This window comes from Manis javanica, chromosome 12 (genome assembly GCF_040802235.1).
Source record: "Manis javanica isolate MJ-LG chromosome 12, MJ_LKY, whole genome shotgun sequence".
In the NCBI taxonomy this organism is placed as follows: domain Eukaryota; kingdom Metazoa; phylum Chordata; class Mammalia; order Pholidota; family Manidae; genus Manis; species Manis javanica.
The window spans coordinates 6,361,055-6,381,348 of NC_133167.1; the positions used below are offsets into that span (position 1 = coordinate 6,361,055).

Here is a 20,294-nt window from a genome sequence, read left to right on the forward strand (position 1 = left end):
GGGAAAAGCAGCCCATGTGCTGAGTGCCCAGGGGAAGCCTTGTGGAGAGACTTAAAGATGCATTTCCTTCTGGATGAGGAAGCAGTAAAGAACAGGATCTCCAGCAGAAATAAAAGCTCTTTACCAGTCACCATGAGACGTGTTTCTGCAAAAGAAAGTGCCCTCTATGTGTTTCCTCCAGTGAAACATTATTTATAACAACAGCATCAAATGGAAAAATATCTCTCTGTGGAAATCTATAAAAATGACAGCTGTAGAATCAGTTGGCTGAAATTACATTAGCTGAAAGTCAATTCATTGAAATTAAGCCTGACTGGCCAATTTGATGAATGCCCCATTTGTCAAAGAAATTTCTTGTTAAATCTACCAAATGTACTGATTGTGCTTTTAAGAGCCTTTAAAAGAAAAGTTCAATTTGACTACTGATGATGAAAGATTCTTTTTTGCATATTACTAAGCTAAGATGGATATGGCACCAGAGAAACTGATGAGAGAATTTTGAAACTGCTGTATGTGTAATAAAGCATTGAACAGTATGGGCTGAAAAAGCCTCACCAACATGAAATGTTATTTTTCCAACCAAAATGTTGACCCTTCATTTGGGATGGGATTGTTTTGGTTCCTCAGATACTTTTGAATGTTATTTTCTATTTTTTTCAAATATTTAAAATATTTTTTGCCAATTCTTCAGAGAGCATATCAGCCTTAATTTTGTACTTCTAATAATTAAAATGTAATTGAACTTGAAATTAGCTTTAATTAAATTAAAATATGATCAAAAGATCTACAAGCAATCAGAATTTTTACCAATTGGTCATTCAGTGAATTCCATATCATAAAATTGCAGTTTCGATTAATAGGCTCACTTTAAAATACTGCTGTCACTAGCTATCTTGGGCCATCACCGCCCACACAGAAAACAGGCTGACTTTAATTTATTTCCTGTTGGTGCACTTATGGGCTTGTTGAAGGTGCCGGCTGCAGGAAGGAGAAAGAAGAGCAGCAGAAGTCTTACATGCTGGATTCTGAGCAAGTGTGAAAGGGTCGGCAATGTCCTCCCGCCCATCCCTCCCCATAGCAACTGGCTTCAAATTAACTTTAAAAAAAAAAACTACAGTTCGAATACCATGAAAACAAAATCTCAGTACAACCACAAAGATTTCTAAGCCCCACCCACTGCCCAGTTATTCTGAGTATAGCAGAGGTGTTTGGACAGCCAGGCAGAGCCAAGGGTCACTCCACTGAGCTGATCCCCATGCCCTGCCCCGCACCCCACATGGGGCTGTTACCCATAGAGCTCCTTGCAGAGAAGCATGGTCAGTTTCTTTAGATGAGGGAGACTGCTGGAGCCCGTCTTCACAAAATCAGAATCCAGGGCCAGCTGGGCACTTAAATAATCTTGGATGGCTTTAAGATGCTCTTCTGGAAGCCTGAAAAAAATAGACATAAAAACATGCTTATCCTGATCTTTTAGTCACAAACACTACTAGCACTAACAAGAAGAAATCCGCATTCTCAGAGTCTCTCTGGCTGAGACACTGCCGTTCAGATCATGGGCACCCTGTGGGCCATTTCCTTGTTCCTTCTACAGGGGTAGGAAAGTAAGTTTGAGCCAGGTTAAAGGGTCAGCAAGGGAAGGTGCCTCTAACCCACCCATAAAGCCTTCTTTCCAAGCCAGTGTTTGGAAGGAAGTGACACCGGCTGAGGACTGGGAAATGTTTGTCCCTTCCACGCTTGGAAAATGCACAGTGGACTTGTTTCCCTGCCTCGTTTACTCCCAGAGACAGGATCTGAGGGCTGAGGGATGCTTGTCTAGAGATGGCAAATGGCTGTAGCTCACATGCCAACTCCAAATTCACAGCCAAACGCTACCTGGAGCTCTGTATCAAGGGGGTTCCGAGCCATTCTCAGCTCCACAGGGAAATCTGTGAAGAAATGATGGGGCTGGGAATACAGCAGTGGCGGCCCAGGAGCTGGATGAACTAGCCCTGGCCCTCCTGGGTCTGCCCAGCCCTTCTGCTTTCCCATGAAGCGCATGGGACCACGGCAGGACTGGCTCGTGGCCTAGTGGAAGCAGAGCCCAGGCCGCGCGGCACCAGGGCTGTCACCTAGGTCTGATAGAACTCTGCATTCTATTTCTTAGCACCTTTTTTCTGGATAAGTTGTGAGTCTTGGTTCCTATAGTAATGAATCATGATCACAGAAAATATCAACTGAGCGGAACACAGTGGTCACTCTGTGAAGCACTTGGCGCTCATTTTTCTTTTAATCCCAAATCAATGTTATAAGGCAGATGTTATTATTATTCCTATTTTACCAGTGAGGAAATTGAGACTCAAGGATGTTGATTTACAGCCTGTGTGAAAAAATGATTACAGCCTTAGCCATCTCTGCTCCAGCCTCGACATGTAACCAGGTTGAAACTAGAGGCCATGGGTATTTTCTGGAGGAGCCTTCAAACAGCTGTTTTTCTTAAGATTGGAAAGGAGCAGATTAGTCATTTTGATTTACGTAGATGGAGAAGTCAGCAATTATTTACATACCGGTGGTCATGACATTTAAATTTAATCTATACTTATTCTGGGTCTTGACATCTTAAAAATACAGTTTCTGCCCAAGTCTTTCTCAAAAGGACTAAATCTTTCTTACAGCATTAAGATCTGTATTTTAACAGTTCTAACAACATTTGACACATAACTTTGAGACTATGGGTCCTTGTTATACAAAGCTATGTTTGTTGAAATGTTTTTGTAGAAAAGTGTTGACATAAAGATATACACTCTGTTATCATCTGTTATCAGAGAAAGTTGATTTTATTCAGCAGTCTCGTGATAATCTATGAACAATGACCTAACTGATTCAATCCAATTAACTTGCACAAAAGACTGTGCACATTGTCTTACAGTTAAGAATAATCTAAAGGCAGTCCTCCATGTAAAGAGCTATTCTCGCAAGCAAAACAGATTCACTTTAAAACACAAGGCAATTTCATGACTCGGAGGAGACGTGAGGGCAAGCCGCGCCGCCTCCTTCCTTGGTTCCTCCACCAGCTCCATTTACTCATTCCTGTCTCCACGGAGGAGTCTAGGAAGGTTCCCCTGCCACATCAGCTGAGAAGCAGAAAGGGAGAGAGCCCACACCCCCTCAGCTGGCTCCTCACACCCCCAGGAGGCTGCTTGGAGGCTTGGCTGCGTCCCGGGCTCTCTCCACACCTGTCCTGCCCCACTAGGGCCCGAGGCCCGGGAGAACACCCATCCCTCAAGAGGAGGGACTGATGAGGGGATGGAGCCACTAGGAGATGTGGGGGAATCAGGAGTGGGCAGAGGGTGGCACAAGTGGGCGTCCTGGCCCATTTCCCCCGGAATTCACTGCACTTAGCATCTAAACCCGGAGAGAGACGGAAACTCCAGGCAACTCAACAATGGGCTCTACAGGGGCTATTTTAATAAGCATGTGTTATTTACACTCATATATGGGGCAATCATAACATATCAACAATTTAAAACATTGGCTATTTAGCTATTTGGTAAATGGCACAAGTAATTCAAGGAGTGAGCACAGCATACAGCCTGGTGGGCCTAGAGAAGAATCAAAGGATACGGCCAAGTGGAAACGCAACATCCCCAGGTGTCCTAGCAACCAGGTAGCCTGTGTGCCCCTTCAGGCATGTCCTTTGTATTTTGCCAATTCAAGCGATAAGTTGCCGCCCTGGCCTCCTTCAAATTCATCTTAGAGTTAGAGATGTCACATTAGCCCTGCCATTAGGGTATTCTTTGGGGGCCTTTTGTCTCACAAAGGAACAAAAAATGTTTAATGTATGGAAGTTACTGTGTACTAACTTATTAATTCATTCAATGCATATCTGGTGAGTGCCTACCCTGTGCTAGGCAGTGAGTTGGGCACTGGACAGAGCTTCCTTCCTGTGAAAGGCAGCCCCAGGCCCGTCTCAAGCAGTGCCTCTGATTGGCAAGGGAACCATCCCTCCACTGGCCGGGGACGTTCTGGGCCTGCTAGGGAAGAAGTGGGACTACGTGGTGAAGAAGCTGTAGGGTCTCATCAACGTGGCCCAGCAGGAGCCAGTATGGGACCACGTATGGGGAGAGATTCTGAGAACCCTGGATCAGGGTGAGTAAAATTTAAAGTATTAGAATGATTCCATTCCACACCCTTCACCACAAAGAAAGGAGCGCTGTGCTGTGTAGACCTCAGTCTGTACCACCCTCGGAAACATTGTGCTGACCTGTTTACTGGTGACAAAGAAGGTGGCCCCTGGTGACGGGGGCCCAGGCAGGAAAGGGCTGTGGGGCAGGTCCTGGCTGCAGGGCACACAGCTCCTCCACTCTGGCATCTGACTCTGGGCCCTCATGGTAGTAGAGGTCTTTGTGGTGGGAGAGAGGCCACGTGCAGTTTAGGGCAAGACTCAGGAAGGGGATCCCAGCACAGACCCCTAGAGTCTGGAGCAGGGCCATGCAGAGAACTGCACATCACTCCAGAAACAGCCGCTGCCAGCTGTGGGGCTGGGCAGGGACAGCTGCTGAGCAGCACCCATGCACTCATGCACAGAGCTGCCGTGCGAGCCGGGCCCCTCACACCTGCCTCTGGGAGGTCGGTGGGCTCCACAGCGACCTGTCCTAGGTTGTCCTGTCCTAGAAGTGGTGCCCCCCCTGTGAGCACAGGGTGAGCTGCCTGGCTGTGCCGGCCTCAGGGGATGCGCCACGCAGGACTCACCCGCTAGTGTCCATGCACTGGAGCCGCTGAAACAACGTCTCGGAGAGGCTCGGCCGGCTGACCTCAGTGGCTCTCGGATTCTCGCTTGAAAGAGGGACCTCCTTGGCTTCATACGGCCCAGCAGATAAAGGGATGTTTCTCGGTGGCAGCTCAGGTGGAGACACAACGCTTTCTACACGAGAGAAGATAGGAATGCCATCGAGCTGAGCGCTCGCTTCTCTCAGGATCACCTGCCTGCAGAGTGGACCGCGTGGCTGACCTGCTGTGCCCCCTGTGCAGGGAACCCACCCTGACATGCAAGACCCAGGCCACGGGGCCCAGTTACAGACTCCCCTGTGCCTGGACTGCCCCTCCTGCCCCCACTCACTCCTTGGCTAGACGGGGAAGCTGCTGAGGGCAGGGGCCAGTTCTCAGTGGTCTTTGGCCCTGGGGCCTAGTTTGTTCCATCGAGGCACTCAGCAAACACCTGCCATCCGGTTTCAGACAGCTGTGCAAGGCAGGGAAGCTGGCCTTGGCCCAGTGGAGTTCGCGGCCTCCGGCCGTGCGGAGGATGGTCAGCTTTTGGGGCTGAGACGGGCCCTGGAGTGAGCAGAGCTCAGTTCCCAGAACAGGACAGACAGGCGGAGGGGCTGGCAGGCCCCAGCCGTGCCCCCCTCTCTCTCTCTGCCTTCTTTCCAGCCCTACCTTTCCTTCTCTCACCCCCCAGACCCTCAGAGACAAATACAAGAAAGTGAGGGGCTCACTTCCCCCAGAGAACTGAACATGAAACACATGACTTCAACAGCCTAGCACAGGGGACCCCTGCCCATCTGCCTCTAGGAGCACTTCCAACCACATGCCCTGCACAGGCAAGGGGGGATCCCGAGCCACCTCCCACGCCAAATGGCCCCCCCACTGTCTGGCCACAGAGCCGCCTGGGGCCTTCTTTTTACAGGATGGGCCCTGAACTTCCTCCCCTGGCCTGGGGCTCTTTGGCTCATTTTAGGTCTGCTTTGAGCCCCATGGGGAGTGGGAAGCACTTTTTGAAGGGCCTGAGCCAAATCAGACTCCTTGGACTTGGGGGGCAAAGGTCACGCCCCCAATGTCTGTTTCAAGCTGACAGCTAGGCCTCCTTTGGGGAAGGGAAGCCAGCAGTCATGAGACTGTGTTTCTCTTTCCAGACCTTACAGAAGGTGTTGGGGTCTTTCTCTAGATAAGCACCCCTAGAGGGGCAGAAAAGCTGGGTGTGGGGGAGAGGGAAGTGAGGATGTTGCAATGTGGAGAGTGTTTCTACAGGACGACTTCTCAGCGTCAAGGCCCAGGCCCGGGTGCCTGGGGACTGCTGGGTGACATGTGGCCATCGCAGCGCTGGTGAGTTACCCTGGATGCACACGTGGTTACTTCACAGGCGAGGGCGCCTCTTACTCCATGGCCTGCCTGGGCCCCTCTTGGGCTCCAAGACGATCCTTTTGAAACACTGCCTGGTCCTCACCTTCTCCTCAGGACCAGGGAGGCCGCTCTTCAGAGAACCCCCTCTGATGAGGCAGTGCTGCGGTCTCCAGCCACCCAAAGCGCACCCCCAGGAAGGTGGTGGGAGGGTGGCCCACGAGCCTGCCCATGGGACCGGATGGAATGGGCGCTTGGCAGAGCTGGCCACAGCCTGTGGGGCCGGGCCAGGAGCTGGGCCAGGGTCTCCGTGATGGCTCTAATCTGCCTCTCCTCGGGTGGCCTCGGGGGCCCAGCTGTTCCAGGCCTTAGGATCTAGGAGGTGCCCTGGCCACGTAAGGGGCTGAGTTACACGTCTTGGGGTTTTCTTCTAGGAAAGGAACTTTTGAGGGGAAGAGAAGGGTGCCACCCAGGAGAGCTATGGGACAGGCCTGTGTCCCTCCACCACTCAAAGGGCGGGCCTGACTCTCACCGCTGCTTAGGGGCTGTACTTTCTGATAGAAGACCCAGTTAGGGGCCAAGATTTACGCCTTCATTCTCTTCACAGTGAAATGCAGCTTGTTATTTTGATGAGGATGGTAGCTGCATTCATTGAGCACTTACTGTATACTAGGCTTGGACTCTATATACATTGCCTCATCTGATGACACCCTGAGAGGGACATATATTTTTACTGTCTCTTTAAGAGAAGTTTGTGGTTGGAGAGGTTAAGTAATTTACCCAAGGTCACACAGCTAAGAAGCTGGGGAGCAGGAAGTTCAACCCAGGTCTGTCTGACCCCAGAGCCTGTGTTCCTGGCTTGTCCTTAACCACCATGTCACACTCTCTCCCTTTGATAGCTGGGCCCACTTCCTATCAAGCACTTGGAAAGAAACACCCCGGGACTTCACCACGGTGCTTGGAGGTTAGGGTCCCAAAGGCACCTCTCGGCCCAAGGCAGCCGCTGGTCTGCTGCCCTCCCCTTCGTCCCTTCCTACCTGTCTCCTCCTCCGGCTCATCACCTGCATCCTCCTCCTCAAGGGGCACGGGATACTGCAGGTGGGTCACCAGACCCATGTTTTCTTTCTTGTAAAACTCGATGAGCTGGTCCAGCTTAGTGAAGAACCTCACGGGGACACCTTCGGATGCCTGAGAACAGAACCCCAAACAGAAGCAATTTGAACTGGCCGGGACATCAGCCGGCCACAAAGGCCACCTGCAGAAGGGGCCGACAGGCCGAGGGAGTGACCGGGATCCAGAAAAAGCCCTGGACACCTCCACAGTGTCTGCCCATCACACCCACGTCCTCACATCCTGTAAACCAGCAGCTCCCGGCAGCCAGTCTGCAAAAGACACAAATAGGCCAGCTCTAAAGGTTCTTTTTCTTTCAGTGTTTTAAAACTTTTATTTCAAAAAGTGTTTTGCTATACAAGCAATAAATGTTCATTATGGCAAAATTAGGACAGAATTTTTACAAAAGAAATTATCTGTAGTCCCACAACTCCGGGAGACTTTTTTTCGACAGTGTAGGTTGGGGGCAGTTGTTTTTTTATTTCATGCCCCTCCAAGATAATTTATTTTTAAACACCGTAAGATCTATTCTAGCAACCGTTTTGCTTTTAATTTTTTTCATTTGTGTAGTTGTTTTATTAAAACTCAGAAAACAGTGACACAGCACAAAATTCTTTCCTGATTTGTATTGCTGTTGCTGATGAGAGCGAAGCCTGCCTATGATTCTGCTGCTGGACTGTTCAAATTGTCGTGTGGCTCACGCAGGAAATTCTGGGAGGTCCCTGGACGGCCAGCCCCACTCCCGAGGCCCCGCCCTCCTGAGTTCCGGCCGAGGCTCCACCCCCGTGGGCTACCCCTAAGGGGCTGCAGGGCAGGTAGGGAGAAGTGCAAGCCGAAGGGAGGCTGAGGTTCGTTCTCATCGGTGCTCTGTCCGAGTGTTCTGTTCCCAGCACATCCCGATGTCCTGTCCACCCTCCCCACCCTCCCCGTCCAGTCTCCCTCTCTGCCTCTCCTCCGTGCTCCCTGTCTCAACGAATGGCACTGTCACTTCCCACTGGCCACACCAGAAACCAAGAGGCATCCTGGACTTCCCCTTCCCTCTGTCACCGACGGCAAAGGTGGGCCGTGTGAAGCAGGGCGCTCCTGACCCAGCCAGGAAGATGCGGAGCCGGGCTGCGGCCAGGTGGAGGAGGAAGACGTAGCCGGGCTCCAGGGAGGAGCAGGGATCAGGCCATTTGTGGGTATGGGGAGGAGCCCCAAAGAGGCACCCCCTCTGGGTGGGGCTTCCCTGGCCTCACAGGGGTACAGCACCCCTGGTCCTAGCACTAAGTGCCTGTGATTCAAGCCCATTATCCAAACAACCAACCAGTCAGTGACAGTCAGGTAATTTTAAAATGTTTTGAGAAGGTGCCATCCTTGGAGTTGGCAGTCAGGGGGTCCAGCTGCTCCCTTGGGGGCTGCCAGCTGCCTTCTTGCTGAAGGAACTGGGACCCACTGCAGATGGCAAAGGAGGCCAATAGGAAAGTAGGGTGGGGACTAGAAAGCCAGTTCAGGTTGGTGACTAAGTGGGGTCTGGACTCGCTCACCTCCAGGTCAGGTTCCTACTGGTCCAGCATGGTTAGGGGTGACTCGGGGGGCTGGGGACGGTGTGTGGGCCCCAGGTCTTGGGCTACATGTAAGTGAGATTTGGAGGGCAGATGAGGCAGGATGGCCCAGACTGGGGCAGATTCTGACCCCTGGGAACAGACCTGTCCCCTCTTGTTCTTGTTGGTTAACCCCAAACATAGTGAGGGTGCCCTTGCCTTCAGCCAGATCCACCCTGACTTTCACCTTGACTTAGGGCTCTCCACCCAGTCTCTCTGTCTCTCTTTGTCTCTGTCTCTGTCTCTGTCTCTGTCACCATGTGTATTTGTGTGTGCACATGCACTGCACACATGTATAGACTGGCACACGAGGGTACTTGTGTCTGAGTGTGTGGCTGCAGCTATTTAGTAAATTTGTAGAGAGTTTAAAGAAAGAGGTTTTCAGTTCTTTTCAATAAATTCCCTTGTTTTTATAAAACCCCATGCTAAGAAACCTCTTTCAAGCATTACTAAACCAGAAATATCTGAGCAGCAGCAGCCAGGCCTTCTAAAAATTTGAACAGGTTCAAAACCAAAAGTGAGCAGGGTAACAAAAATACTTTGATGTGACACAAGAGCGACGAACTCAATTCAGTTAAAGCAGTCATGGTAAGTGTTATCCTGTCAATGAATTTACAGCTAATGGATGACAAGCCATTAGGCATATGAAAAAAGGATACAGAAATGTCAAAGAAAGTCTAAGTGAAACAACTCACGTGTGAGTCTGGAAAAGGTTTCTCAGCTGCAGGATGTCTGGGGAACACATATTTGAGAGAGAACATCAGTCATGGGAATTTTAGACAGAGCGATGCCAGGACACGGTGTTTTAGGTCCTGCTGAGAATTAAAGCCTCAACCACGATACACCATCAACTGTGGACACATTCGATTTCAGAGATGTGAAAAAAATAAGCATCTTAGAATTAATGAAATATGCTGTGTCTAAGCATGCAGAGGTCACAAATTACAGGAACAGGACCTCTAATCCCTACAGGTTCAGTGAGGTGGGAGGTGGGATGGGGAACCTGGGGGGCAGTCGCATGTGCTGAACGCTGCTGACCAGACTTGCCGCGACCTCTTGGACTCTTCACAGTAGCAGCTCCAGCTGCAGTGGAGGGCAGGTGCACAACCCTGAGAGGGTGGCCGTCCGTGCTGCAGCCTCACCACCTACCTCCCTTCGCTGGCCGTGCCTCCCCTCCACCAACCCAACTGGAAGCCGGGTACGGGAGACCCTCAGTACCTCAGGTGGGTGACCAGGCGCCCTGGAAGCAATGGGAAAGCAAGCCTGTGGGTTCTGCAGGCAACGGCAGGGCCCACAGCAGGACAGGGCGGCCACAGTTCGGGGCAAGGGTGGCCAACAAAAATCCTTAATAGTTGAGGCCTCCAGATTTTGTTTCTCATTCCTCAGTCACTGCCTTCCTGAAGAGATTTTACCAAGTCATTTTAAAACAGAGAAGGAATCCCTGAAGCCCCACATTAGCCATGGGCTGTGACCGTGAGCCCCACATGGTTATAGACACTTCCCAGCACAGCGCCCAAGGATAACTGGGTTTCTGCTCTGTGGCAGCACCCACCTGCAGGAAGGAATTCTTTGTCTCTAGAGCACAAGACAGCTTGATTTTGAAAAAGCAAAGAGGATCATTCCCTGTGTTAAGTCAGATTGTTGACTTAAAAAGTGTGGGACACAGAGCAGATACACCCTTGGAATTTGTGTCGTTGACAGAATGGACAAGAACTTAACATTCGTCACCAAAAGTCAAGCTGTAAAAAGACGTGGCAGAGGTTAGTTCAGGTTGTGAAACCAAATTTCTCTCTCTTCTCCTACCTGTCATTAAAATCTCCAGGTCTGTGGAAAGTTCTTGGCTCTTTTCACCATCATTTCTACCAAGCCCCTACTGACAGCTGCCCGGTAAGCCCATCGGCGCCCCCCCACCAGCTTATCTGTCTTTGAAGGGAAGGGGCCTTGCTTGGCTTAGCCTCATGTAGTCCCCCAAGCCCCTTCGGGGGTAATGACAGGTCCCACTACTGTTTTTGAGAGACAGTCTAGTGCATAACATGGACCTCACAGTTGAAAAGCTGTAGAGGAAAGAGGTGTGGATGCCAGCCTGGGCCTTGCAGGTCCAGTGCTCCTGGGGAAGGTTCAGAGCAAGGGAAGAGGGCCACTCCCAGCCCCAGGGTTCAGGAAGAAACCACCACCAGGGCTTTAAAACAGAAGGCAGCTGAACGTCCAGTGAGTTGGGAACTCTAAGTAATGTTTCCACAAACAGTTCTCTGGCTGTGACTTTCAGAGAGCCTCCAGAGGGGGGGGGATGAGCCAGGCACGGAAGCCAGAGGCCTGGACAGGCTGAACTTTCCCAGGGGGTAATTTTAACTTCAGCACCGTCTGGGGTCTCCAAACAGGGAACTGAAAGTGGGCCAGGCACCCAGGAGGAAGCCAGCCAGCACTGGGAGCCGAGCAGAGCTCCGGGGCGCCAGGAAGCCGCCTTGCTGCTACATGGCACACCCGCCTCAAGGGCTGCCCAGCCTTTGTTTTAAATTCAAAAGCATATACTATCATGCTGGGAGTTTTACAAATGATGGGAAGTTTATTAAGCAGTGGAAAAAGCCCCAAACCTGCTCATTCTCCCATCACAGCAAAGCCTTTCTTTTAAGTCCAGTGAGAAAGTCACTAGAAAGGCTTTGTAAGCAGTGACAATCCTATTTGGCTGCTGTGAAGAGAATGGCAGGGAGGGACATGGGGTGTCTGGGGTCACTATTATTTTTCTTTTCCCATGGAGGTCGGAAAGGTGTTGGAGGCCTCAAGGTGGCGGTGGGGGCAGAGAGGGATTCAGCCCTGGTTGCAGGACCCGCACACAGCCGCCAAGGTGCGGCGCCAGTGGGGCTGAGTGGGGTGCTGTGGAACTCGGCTGTCCCGGCCCAGCCTCTGTGGTCCGGAGCATCACCTCCCGTTTGCCTCCGGGGCTCCGAGGCCACTGAGGCCCAGCAGTGTCTCCTCCACTCACGGACTGGTGGAGGCCACTGCCCTGTGCACCTCTCACGGTGGCGGGGACCCACCACCTTCCGTCCTCACCTCTGAAATGTTTCCCTTGGTTTCCCTTCTCCCCTCGGGACTGTTCTCTAATCCTGAGCCACCTTCTCTCCCAAACCCTGTTCCTAAGAATCGCAGACCCCCAACTTGGGCAAAGAAGAGAGAAGCAAAGGGACCAGCTCCTCAGTCTCTTGGTCTCTCGGGCCTTTTGGGATCTGCAGGGTTTGGGTTTTGTTCTAAGGGTGATTTGGAACCAGTAACGGCATTTAAAAGTGTGTATGTATGTGTGACTTGGTCGGATTTACGTTTTTGAAAATATCACTTTGGCTTTTGTGTGAGGCCAGAGTAAAGCTGGGGGCTTTGGGGCTCGAACTGGAGAGGAGTGGAGCCCAGGGGCCAGGATGAGCCGCGCTGGAACCCCCAGGGGTGGGCAGCGGGGAGCCAGGAGGCAGGGGCAGGTTTGCAAAGGCTCTAGAGGCCGACTTCAGATTCAGCAACCCCTCTCCTGCTGAATAAATAGCCTAGAATGATCCAGGATGTGTTTCCTTAAAAGCCAATCGGCTCTTCCTCTTCCACTTTTCTTTAAAACATATTTAAAGGGCTTCTTTTCCTTGCACCTCCTTTAAAGAGGCCAGTGCCAGTGGGGCTTTTGGGCTGGGGCTGAGGAGGGAGTCAGCAGACTGAGGGTGCAGCTGGGCAAGGACGTGGTCAGGGCCTTAGAAGCTGGCCAGCCAGGACCCAGGGGCAGCAACGCCAGAGGCTGGCCACACACAGGCCAACAAGCAAATGATGACAGGTGCGGAGAAATGGGGGCTAGGCTTCTCACTGCCAGAGGAAGGAGTTGGGCTGGAATGAGCTCTGCAGTGTCAGACTGGACGGGGAAGTCAGGGTTTGCACTGCGTGTAGGTAATTACAGATACAAGCGTGAGTGATGTGAATGCACACACGTTTCCCAGCTCTGTCTTCTTAGAGGACCTAGAAGCAACGAAATCACGGTTGCAACTCCAGCACCCCTAGAACTCAGGTCTTGGCTGCTACATCCCACCCTCCACTAAAAAGGAGCAGGCTTCTTGGAGAGCAGATTGATCCAGGGCTGGTGCAGGAAACGTGTGAGGTGGGCCTGGAGGATCTGCTGCTCCGGAAAGTAAGGAAATGTTCAAAACGCTCCAGGCGCCAGGAGACAACTGAAGGGGCAGTGGAAAGAACCATCTGGCACGATCTGAGCATCACAATGAATGATAAAATAATTTTAATTCATTGAATAAAACAGGAATTCATGAGTCTCTTCTGATGTAAATAAAAGATGCCAATTAATAACTGTCAAAGGGATGATGGAAATAGTGTTTGGCAACCACCAGGGTAACAACTGATTCAGGCTAAAAGCTAGTGGGTGAGCCTTTGAGGAACAGGATGTCTAGATGGTCTCAAAGTAAAGGATCTGCCCACAAAGTAGTTAATTTTAAAGGGAAAAACAGTAGTTTTACAATGAGAAAAACTGGCAGACACCATCTTAACTAAGTGACAAAGTAAGTTTGCCAGAAAAAGGACAAAGTGACATTGTGTATCTCCTGACAGGGGTATGCAGAGAACATAACAGGCACTTTTGATTCTCCTGCCTAAATGGAGCACCTGGAAACACTGGAAAACTCCATACTGAGGGACAGTCTAAAATTACTAGCTAAATCTCTTAAAAAATACCAAGGTCATAAAAGACAAGGACTTTGCCTAGCTCAAGGGCACTAAAGGGATGTGATAATTACATGTTAACACGCGATCTGTGCACCTTGGTCCAGAGGGGAGATTATACATATATAGGCTTACCTCATTTTATTTCACCTTGCTTTACTGCTCTTCACAGATACTACGTTTTTTTGTTTTTTGTTTTTAACAAATTAAAGGTTTGTGGCAGCCCTGCGTCAATCAAGTCTGTGGATGGCATTTTCTCAACAGCCTTTGATCACTTATGTCTCTGTGTCATATTTTGGTAATTCTTGCAATATTTCAAATTCTCCATTATCATTGTATTTGTTATGGTAATCGGTGACGAGTGATCTTTGATGTTACTAATGTAATGTTTGCATGGCTGCTAACACAATATCCAATCTGCAGCCCTTGGATCAGGAAGTAATTCTGACTTTCAAGTCTTATTCTTTAAGAAATACATTTTCTAAGGCTGTAGCTGCCATAGATAGTGACTCCTCTGATGGATCTGAGCAAGGTGAATTGAAAACTTTCTGGGAAGGATCCATCATTCCAGATGCCAGTGGGAACATCTGTGATGCATAGGAAGAGGTCAAAACGTTGACATTAACAGGAGTTTGGAAGAAATTGATTCCTTCTAACCCTCGTGGATGACCTTGAGGGGTTCAAGGTTTCAGTGGAGGAAGTTACTGCAGATGTAGAAACAGCAAGAGAACTAGAATTAGAATTGAAATTAGAACCAGAATCAGAATTAGGAGTGGAGCCTGAAGCTACGCCCGGATTGCCGCACCTCACACTCAAACTTGAACAGAAGAGGAGCGACTTCTTATGAAAAAGCAAAAAAAGTGGTTTCTTAGGATGGAATCTACTCCCGGTGAAGCTGCTGTGAAGACTGTTGAAATGACGACGGAGGATTCATATATTACACAGACCTAGTTGGTAAAGCGGCTGCAGGGTCTGGGAGGACTGACTCCAACTATTAAAGTTCTATTGTGGGTAAATTGCTGCCAGCGTCTGAAGGGAGAGTCAGTCAATGTGGCCAACTTCACTGTTGCTTTATTTTAAGAAATGGCCACAGCCACCCCAGCCTTCAGCAACCATCCAGCAGCCATTGACATAGAGGCAAGGCCCGCCCCCAGCAAAAAAAAGTTTGACTCCCTCGAAGCTCAGATGGTGGTAGCATATTTTTTTAGCAATAAGGTATTTTTTAATTAAGGTATGTTCATTAGTTTTTCAGACATAATGCTATTTCACACTTCATAACCTATATAAGGTATGCATAACTTTCATATGCACTGGAAAACTGAAAATTCATTTGACTCGCTTTATTGCGATATTTGCTTTATTGTGGCGATCAGAACTGAACTGGGGTATGCTTGTATATGCAAATATGCCTGTATACACACACACACACACACACACACACACATATATATATATTTTTTAATTTTTTACTAAGGTATGATTGGTATACACTCTTATGAAGGTTTCACATGATAAAACAATGTGGTTACTACATTTACCCATATTATCAAGTCTCCACTCATACCCCAATGCAGTCACTGTCCATCAGTGTAATAAGATGCCACAGACCCACTGTGTGCCTTCTCTGTGCTACAATGTTCTCCCTGTGATCCCCCACACCATGTGTACTAAACATAATACCCCTCAATCCCCTTCACATATATATATTTATCCACTTATAGTATTTATATATTACAATCAATGGAATTAAGTCAATTGGAGAAATTTGAATTGGGGGTTTAAGCATTAGAAGATGATATTTTGTCAATGTTATCTTCCTGAGTTTGATGGTTGAGCTGTGGTTATAGAGGAGAGAGTACTTATCATTATCGTCAGGAAAAACACACTGAAATATTTAGGGATGGTGAGGCACTGTTAACAACTTCCTACCCAAATAACGACGACGATGACACCAGTAACAGTAAGAGGACAAGAAACTTAATATGCCAAAATATTGATTGCAGAAAGTGGGCGAAGAGTTTCTTTGTACTATTCTTGAAATTTCTCTATAAGTCTAAAATTATTCACAGAATAAAAAGTAAAATGGAAAAAGACAATTGGATTGGAAATGATCTAATCTTAATCTGGATGGTGGTTACATGTAGACACTTTTTTGAGCTATACATGGTAATTATAAAGTTTTTCTTAATTAGCTAATGTAACCTAGCTCACTTAATTAATACGCACATGCACACTCATGCCTACACACAGGGAAAGGGGTTTAAAAATCATCTTGTCTAAAAGCGTCTGATTTTTTAAATTGTATAAAACATATCTAGTCTATATACCTCTGGAGGTTTCAGGACAAAAACTACATGTTGGAGACATCTTTGGTGCTGAGACAACATACTAACATGCCGAGAACAGTAAGACAGTCAGAGAGAGTCACGCAGCACGAGTGCAGGGAGGCAGGGACAGGGTCCCTGGTGTTCTTGGGGTACACAGGGCCAGCCCAGAGCTGCTTCACCACAGCCCTGCAGGAGCAGCAGCTGCTGGAGCCAAGGGACAGCGCTCAGTGGTGGCGGCGGCCCCGGGAGGCACCCTCCAGGCTGTGTCAGCACTTCCCCCGGGGGCCTCAGGAGGGGGCCCCTTTCTGGCAGTCAGGCTGGGGGAGCTGCAGCTGCGAGGCCTCCTGAGCGGCCTGGGGTTGTGGGTTCACAGGGCTTCGGAGGCTGTGAGCTGTGAATGGTGCTTGGAGGGGGCAAAAGGGGTAGTGTGGGCCTCTCTCAGGTCCAGGGGAGCGGGGGCTCTTCCACTTTTCCTCAGGCCCTGTTTTGAGATAGTGAACAGACCCGGGCATCAGCCCCTCGGAACAGAAGACAGTTCACGGTGGCAGGAGCAGTTCTGTGCGTGTCCTGTGCCAGGAGTTGCGGGGAGTGGGGGGGTGTCTCCTGGAACCTCTCTGGCTCTTCCCAGGTGAGGCCCTCCACCCCCAAAAGGAAGAAATGGAACTGGACCAGGTGTGTTAAGTATGTTATTTAATGTATAGTATATCTACTATCACAGGTGGGTGCCATCGATCCATTTTACAGATGAGGACATAGGAGCCTCAGAGAGCTTGAGCAACTTGCCTGGGGGGGGGCGGTCACAGACATTTTCAAGATAAAGAAGAGGATGGGAAGAGGTGGGTGGAGATCTATGGACTTCCTAGTGAGACAGGAGGAAGGGTACCAGACACTGAGGGCTGCCAGCTCAGGGTAGAACCAGGTGGTTGGAGATTCTCCAGCACTCAAACCAGCGGCTCAGTGGGTGGGTTGGTGGTGTAAAACCTGGCATGTGGGAGAAACTGGGCTTCTGGGTGGCGGCAGGCCTGCCCCAGCGCTGTATGGGGGGCCATAAGGGGCGGGGGCGGGGGAGGCCCGCCTTTGGCACGATCCTGCCTCCACTGGTGACCCCGTGGCGGGGTCCTCAAAACCACGTGTCTGAGGGCTTGGAAAGCATGAAAGCCAATGCCAGGCTCACTCAGAGTCTCACATGTGCAGAAGGGAGTGAGGTGGCAGCTCTGGGAGGGGGCATGGAGCTCAAAGGAAGGAGGTGGAAGCTGCCCAACCCGCCCCGCCCCGCCAACCAGCTGCAGGCAGTGGGACATCACCACTCCCAGCTCACACCACGCTCATCCCAGCTCCCTGGCGGGCACCCTTTCAGCCCAGGCCAGTGGGCTGGCACTGGTGGGTGGGCTCTGTCTGTGCCCTGCCTGCAGGCTGAGGTCTCCCATCTACCTCGTTCAACCGCCCCCCACTTTCTGGAGTGGGATCCTCCGCTTTCTCTTCCTTTCCTCGGGCAGACTTCCCGGAACGGCTTGGCACGCACTCTGCTCACCCGCCAGTCTGTGCTCACTTCTAAATCCACAGCCCTCCCTTATTCTCAGAGCCAACGCCCCCACTTCTCAACCCAGGCCCCTTCCCCGGGCTTGTACTTCCCCACCTCTCCACTTCCCAGTCCTTGCTTCCTGCAGCAACTCCCCCCCAGCTCCCCCCCCCAGGCTGGGCCCCCAAAGAGCCCAGCAGCCCTGCCAAGTGCACACTCCCTCTGGGGGGCCCAGGATCCAAGTCAGCCCCCAGACCCGGGCCCTCCGAGGCTTGCTCAGCCGTACTGCCTGTAAGCTGGGATCCCCACTGGGATGTTGAGATCATAAGGCCCCAAACCTCTGCCTTTCACTTTCTGATATCTGTGCAGAGGGAGTGGGCGCCCTGCTCTCCTCACAGACTCAGGCGTCTTACAAAGTGCTTTGAACCTCTCACATCAAAGGGGCTGGAGGACTGGGGAGTTGACACCACTGGCTGGTAGAGAAATGACAGCTGTGAGATGCATGTCTGAGGTCTCTGATGCTGTCACCACAGCCGGAGCCAGGGCCTGGGGATGACAAGGCGCTGTCTGCCAGCATGTGCTCTGGGTATTTGGACACTGGAGTCCCATCTGGGGATCTCAGACCCCTGGGAGAGGATGGGTCCCTTATAAGTCATCACAGTTGACAACTACACCCAGCACCCCAGCAAGGTTGCCAGGTGACTCTGGAAAAGGTTTGTGCTTCCTCCAAGAGCTCTCACAAAGGCCCCAGTGATGAGGGAGGAGGGCTGGCCCTTCCCTGCTGTAGGATTTTGCAGCCACACCCTTCATCATGGCGCCTTGCAATATCTTGCACTAGAATGTGAAGAATTTACTTCTTTGGTTCACTGATGTTGGGCTTGGTTACGTGATTTGCTTTGACAAATGTAACGGGGACAAAAGTGCAGTTCCGAGCTCAGGACTTACTGGGCATTGTGGATTTCTGCTTCCCTCTCCTAGAACCCTGCAAACTGCCATGAGAAGAGATGCCCCACGGAGCCTCTGGCCCTTCAGTGTGGGCCAAGAAGAAAGACATGAGGAGCAGACCCAGCATGACCAGAAACCTGGACTCCAGCTGGTCCCACTGAGTCCAGGAGAGCCCAGCCTAGATCAGCCAGCCGCAGCCAATTTGCAGACCCAGGAGAGGAAGAGACGTTTGTTGGTATAAACTGCTGAAATGTTTGAGTGTTTGTTATGCAGCAAACACTAACAAATACAAACTTGGAGGAAAGAATGACCTTTTCCTGAGAGTCTTCCTTTCATCGAAATTTCAAGACATAATTATCTCCACTTACCCACAAGGTAGCTGACACTCCAAGAGACTAGGTAACTTGTCCAGTGTCACACAACTTGTTTTATCACCAGGATCTACCACAAGGGACAAATCTTCACGCTCTACATGCTCATTCCCACCACAGCTGCCCTCCAGCCCCCCAGAGGCCACCATCCTTCCGGCTCATTCTCTGTGCAGGCCTCCTGGCCCCTCGGGGCTCCTCTGTCTTCCTGACAAACCTACTATGGCCACCCTTGTCTCCACAGCATTTCTGCAGCCCCTCCTGTCTGAGCCATTGCCCAGGGTCAGCACCCCGGTCCACCCTCTGCTCCTGAGCAGGGCTGGAATAAGCCAGAGTCAGACAGCTCATCAAACCAGCAGACAGCCCACACACGTTTACTGACTTCTTACCATGTGCCCAGCCAGGGCTTGGCCATGGACCAGCACAACTCAGGCCTTGCCCACAGTCTAGCAAAGAAATGAGGCATGGTACAGTAAACAGTTAACTAAATACTGATAAGGTGCAGAGGCTGTGGGGAGAAGACAGAGCCTCAGGTGGGTTTTTCATGGGGACTTGGCTGGTGGATTGGGGACCTATCTGTCAAAGCAGCGACACTTTAGCTGAAAAGCAAAGGGTGGAGGGCAGGCGGCCAAAGAGGGAAACATCATGCCAGGCTGGAGTGAAAGGTACTGGCATTAACATAAATTGTGGATTCCAATCACAGCTAGGGCCTCACATGGCACGCTGTTGGTGCCCTGCCCAGTTCCCCCAAGATCCCTTCACTACTCTGCGCTCCCACCCCACTCTCTTCTGGGGATCTGGGCTTTGCTGCTAAGTCTTCTCGAACCTACGAGGCCATTATTCCCCATGGGCACTGGAGCTGCCTCACTCCCGTGGAGATTCAGGAGAAACTAAGAAGTTGGACGGTCAACAGGTGCCCAGCCAAGAGCCCAGCTCTTGGCCCCTATACGGGGCACACCCTGGGGTGTCATTCACACTCCAGAGCTCCTGGTGGGGTCAGGCTGGTTCTTACACTTCCCCTGAATTTGCACCTCTGCCCAGCTTCTCCCTTCTCTGTTCTGCATAACTCACTCCCCCAAGGGGTTTCTCCTGGGAGCCTTTCTTTAGTGAATTACTGGCATGGAAGCTGAGGGTCTGCTTCTGGAAAAACTTGACGTATAATGGTCACTCCCCAACCAACCCTTTTTCTTGTCTATCTTGAGTCCTCTCTCAACAGTTGATCTAAGGATTCATCTTCAGCCCTCCACCTCAGCCCCTGACCAACAGCAAAGGATTTGGACCCCTACTTTAGGGAGTAATTGATCAGACTTGAAGCCCTTAGCTTCCTCTTCCCCCCCCCAAAGATGGCTGCACATGGGGACCACTACCTCCCCTCTCTGCTCCTCCCGCTGCCTGGGCTCAGCACACAATCAGAACACACCCTTCCTCACCTTTTGCACAGAATAGTTGAAAACCCAGAGCTGGCCCTGAGCCAGCTAGAGGGGATTTGGAATGCTGTAAATGACACTGGACACACTCTGAAGCTCAGCATTTAGGTGACAAAATGCATCACATATTTAATCTCAGTGTTGAAGGTGAATGAATGAAAGGATGAATATGCTTTGAGTACCCAAACAACCTTCCATCCATTTCTGTCGGTCTTCCCATTTTACAGATG

At 50.6% G+C, this 20,294-nt stretch overlaps 1 protein-coding gene across 1 annotated transcript in view; it reads right to left on the reverse strand.

Annotated features, from left to right (window-relative positions):
• Nucleotides 1-20,294, reverse strand: part of INPP5D (inositol polyphosphate-5-phosphatase D) — a 114,237-nt gene that overhangs the window by 60,996 nt on the left and 32,947 nt on the right. Inside the window, exons 3-5 of the mRNA XM_036997788.2 lie at nucleotides 7,131-7,281; nucleotides 4,729-4,900; nucleotides 1,290-1,430 (exon numbers count right to left, since the gene is read on the reverse strand). Coding sequence (XP_036853683.2) covers nucleotides 1,290-1,430; nucleotides 4,729-4,900; nucleotides 7,131-7,281 — 464 coding nt within the window. The remainder of the gene's footprint in view (nucleotides 1-1,289; nucleotides 1,431-4,728; nucleotides 4,901-7,130; nucleotides 7,282-20,294) is intronic.